At 49.1% G+C, this 4,145-nt stretch overlaps 1 protein-coding gene across 1 annotated transcript; it reads left to right on the top strand.

The window, feature by feature from the left end:
- The first annotated feature begins 858 nt into the window (after positions 1-858).
- Positions 859-3,320, top strand: LOC132230433 (heterogeneous nuclear ribonucleoprotein M-like). The gene is made up of 2 exons (XM_059687886.1): positions 859-1,332; positions 1,450-3,320. Exons 1-2 carry the CDS (start codon positions 868-870, stop codon positions 3,064-3,066), a joined length of 2,082 nt encoding a protein of 693 aa, XP_059543869.1. The 5' UTR covers positions 859-867; the 3' UTR covers positions 3,067-3,320.
- The last annotated feature ends 825 nt before the right edge of the window (positions 3,321-4,145 follow it).

Below are 4,145 nucleotides of genomic sequence, written 5' to 3'. Positions count from 1 at the left end.
GAACAGAATGAACTGGTGATTATAATAGAATCAGGGACATAGAAAGGGAATGGACTGACTATTCTTGGGGGGAAAGGGGTGTGGGAGATGCGGGAAGAGACTGGACAAAAATCGTGCTCCTATGGATGAGGACAGTGGGTGGGGAGTGAGGGCGGATGGTGGGGCGGGAACTGGGAGGAGGGGAGTTATGGGGGGGGGGGAAAGAGGAACAAATGTAATAATCTGAACAATAAAGATTTAATTTAAAAAAAACAAAAACAAACAAACAAACAAAAAAAGTCAAACTCATAGAAACAGAGTAGAAGAGTGGTGGCCAGGCACTGGGAGAAATAGGGATAGGTGGTAAATGAGCACAAACTTACATTTAGATGAATACAGCCTGAGGATCTGTGTTGGGGTCTAACCTCAGCAGGTCCAGGGGTTCGCAAAGGTATGGATGGAGACGGCAAAGAAGGAATGACACAGAGGCAGCGTTTAGTTGATCAGCATAGCAAATTCTCTAGCCAGGTTCTAGCCAGGATCTCCAGCCAGGTTCTGTGTTTATTGTCCTATTACATCTGTATTTATACCAGTTGATTTTAATCCTATCCATTCTATTCCAAAGGTTAGGGCGTTTCTTTTTTTTTTTTTTTATTGCTTAAAGTATTACAAAGGGTATTACATATGTATCCATTTTATCCCCCCGGTTTAGGGCGTTTCTTATCTCCATTCCAAGGTTACTCTATTCTATTAAGCTACAAGGAAGTAACTGAAGGAGATTATCCTAAGTAAAGATTATGTAGCATTGGCTCCAGGTCACGTGAGCGCGCAGGCGCAGCGTTTTATAGCCTGCTCCCTCACACAAAGCCCAGACGCGATGCGGAGAAAATGTTGGCAGGAGTCGAGGTGGCGGCGAAGGAGCCCAAAATGGAGGGGGAGAGCAGCGTGCCCAGAGTGCCAAGCAGCAACGGAGTTCCAGGTCCGAAAGGTGAAGGAGAACGACCTACTCAGAATGAGAAGAGAAAAGAGAAAAACAGAAAAAGAGGGGGCAATCGCTTTGAGCCATATGCCAATCCAACCAAAAGATACAGAGCCTTCATTACAAACATACCTTTTGATGTGAAATGGCAGTCACTTAAAGACCTGGTTAAAGAAAAAGTTGGTGAGGTAACATACGTGGAGCTCTTAATGGACGCTGAAGGAAAGTCAAGGGGATGTGCCGTTGTTGAATTCAAGATGGAAGAGAGCATGAAAAAAGCAGCTGAAGTTCTAAACAACCATAGTCTGAGTGGAAGACCACTGAAAGTCAAAGAAGATCCTGATGGTGAACATGCCAGGAGAGCAATGCAAAAGGTAATGGCTACGACTGGTGGGATGGGTATGGGACCAGGTGGCCCAGGAATGATTAATATCCCACCCAGTATTCTAAATAATCCTAACATCCCAAATGAGGTTATCCATGCATTACAGGCTGGAAGACTGGGAAGCACGGTATTTGTAGCAAATCTGGATTATAAAGTTGGCTGGAAGAAACTGAAGGAAGTTTTTAGTATGGCTGGTGTGGTGGTCCGGGCAGACATTCGTGAGGATAAAGATGGAAAAAGTCGTGGAATAGGCACTGTTACTTTTGAACAGCCCATTGAAGCTGTGCAAGCTATATCTATGTTCAATGGACAACTGCTATTTGATAGACCAATGCACGTGAAAATGGATGAGAGGGCCTTACCAAAGGGAGATTTTTTCCCTCCTGAGCGTCTACAACAACTTCCCCGAATGGGAATGGAAGGCATAGGATTTGGAATAAGTAAAATGGGAGGCATGGAGGGTCCCTTTGGTGGTGTTATGGAAAACATGGGTCGATTTGGATCTGGGATGAACATGGGCAGGATAAATGAGATGGAGCGTGGCATGGGTGGAGGATTTGAAAGAGACTTTGCCAGAAACGAGATGGGAATGTCTCGAAGCTTCGGAGAGCCCCTTGGCAGAGGAATGGGAATCCTGAGTAATGCACTGAAGAGAGGAGAGATCATTGCAAAGCAGGGAGGAGGTGGAGGTGGAGGCAGTGTCCCTGGGATCAAGAGGATGGGCCCCGGCATTGACCGCATTGGGGGTGCTGGCATGGAGCGCATGGGCGCAGGCCTGGGCCATGGCATGGATCCTGTGGGCTCTGAAATTGAGCACATGGGCCTGGTCATGGACCGCATGGGCTCCGTCGAGCACATGGGCTCTGGCATCGAGCACATGGGCCCGCTGGGCCTCGACCACATGGCCTCCAGCATCGAGCGCATGGGCCAGACCATGGAGCACATTGGATCTGGCGTGGAGCGCATGGGTGCAGGCATGGGCTTTGGCCTGGAGCGCCTGGCCGCACCCACTGATCGTATGGGCCAGACCATTGAGAGCATGGGCTCTAGTGTGGAGCGTATGGGCCCTGCCATGGAGCGCATGGGCCTGAGCATGGATCACATGGTGCCCGCAGGCATGGGGGCTGGCCTGGAGCGTATGGGCCCTGTGATGGATCGCATGGCCACCGGCCTGGAGCGCATGGGCCTGGAGCGATTGGGCGCCAAAAGTCTTGAGCGCATGGGCCTGGAGCGCATGGGTGCCAACAGCCTAGAGCTCATGGGTCCAGCCATGGGCCTGACCCTGGGCGCTGGCATTGAGCGCATGGGTCCAGCCATGGGCCTGGCCCTGGGCGCTGGCATTGAGCGCATGGGCCTGGCCATGGGTGGCGGTGGCAGTGCCAGCTTTGACCGTGCCATCGAGATGGAGCGTGGCAACTTTGGAGGAAGCTTCACAGGTTCCTTTGGTGGAGCTGGAGGCCATGCTCCTGGGGTGGCCAGAAAGGCCTGCCAGATATTTGTGAGAAATCTCCCATTTGATTTTACATGGAAAATGCTAAAGGACAAATTCAACGAATGTGGCCACGTGCTGTATGCGGACATCAAGATGGAGAATGGGAAGTCCAAGGGGTGCGGTGTGGTTAAGTTTGAGTCTCCAGAGGTGGCTGAGAGAGCCTGCCGGATGATGAATGGGATGAAGCTGAGTGGCCAAGAGATTGATGTTCAAATTGATAGAAATGCTTAAGCAGTTTCCTTTTTTAAATATCGATACCAGACTTCTGAATTTGTATTTTTTCTTGTTAATCATTTTAATTTGTTGGCTGGATGTTTAAAAAATTCAGTTGCTTTTTGGGGTAATTTGAATTACTTTTTTAATGACTGGGGTTCCATTTGACTGTTTGCATTGAGATTGCAATGTGCGCAATTTTTTTGTAGTTGTGGCATCTTGTTGACCTCAAATATGACTTTGATAATAAATACCAGTTCCTGGAAAAAAAAGATTATGTAGCTTAAGTGTGATTGTTCATCATTGAAGTGATTAATTACCCACCTGGCACTTAGTTAAGGGGTTTTATTCCCTCCCTAACTCCAGGGAAAAATCCCCACCTGGGGAAACAACCTTTCTTGGAGAGGTGACCTTGGTTAAAACACATAGCGCTAAGGAGAGCAAACATATTGAGAACAGTATGCCATATACGCCAGGTCCCTTGAAACATATACTGTGCAGATGTTTCTTCCCTGTGTCAAGCAGCAAGGATGGACCGGTTTCCAGCAGATCTGCTCTATAGCATGGTGATTGTAGTTGATAACACTGTCTTTGTTAAGAGAGTGGAAGTTAAATGTTCCCCCACTCCCCAAAAAAAGATAAAAAATAATCTGTGAAGTGATGAAAGTATTTATTCTTCAGTGTATATACATATCAAATCACCAGAAGGTACACTTTGAATATTTTACAATTTTATATGTCAACTAGAGGCCAGGTGCACAAAAATTTGTGCACTCTGGGGGGAGGGGGGGGGTCCCTCAGCCCGGCCTGTGCCCTCTTGCAGTCTGGGACCCCGATAACGACCTGCTGGCTTAGTCCTGCTCCCAGGTGGCAGAGGGCAGGCCCAATCCCTAGGTGCAGCCCCTGGTCGGGCTCAGAGCAGGGATGATTGGGGAGTTGGGGCGCCGCCCCCTGTCATGCACAGAGCAGGGCAGATTGGGAGGTTGCGATGCCACCCTCAGTCACGCTCAGGGTAGGGCCGATTGGGGGGTTGGGGCACCACCCCCTGTCACACTCAAGGCAGGGTCAATGGGGATGTTGTGGTGCCACCCCCTGTC

The sequence above is a fragment of the Myotis daubentonii genome, chromosome 3, assembly GCF_963259705.1.
Source record: "Myotis daubentonii chromosome 3, mMyoDau2.1, whole genome shotgun sequence".
Taxonomy (NCBI): Eukaryota; Metazoa; Chordata; class Mammalia; order Chiroptera; family Vespertilionidae; genus Myotis; species Myotis daubentonii.
This window is presented reverse-complemented; position numbering and strand designations above follow the sequence as displayed.

What these genes read in the sequence shown, in the direction of transcription:
- LOC132230433 (XM_059687886.1), top strand. Translation starts at nt 868, where the DNA reads ATGTTGGCAGGAGTCGAGGTGGCGGCGAAGGAGCCCAAAATGGAGGGG. An exon ending in CCAGGAGAGCAATGCAAAAG is followed by an intron (nt 1,333 to 1,449) that starts GTAATGGCTACG and finishes CATGCATTACAG; the next exon opens with GCTGGAAGACTGGGAAGCAC.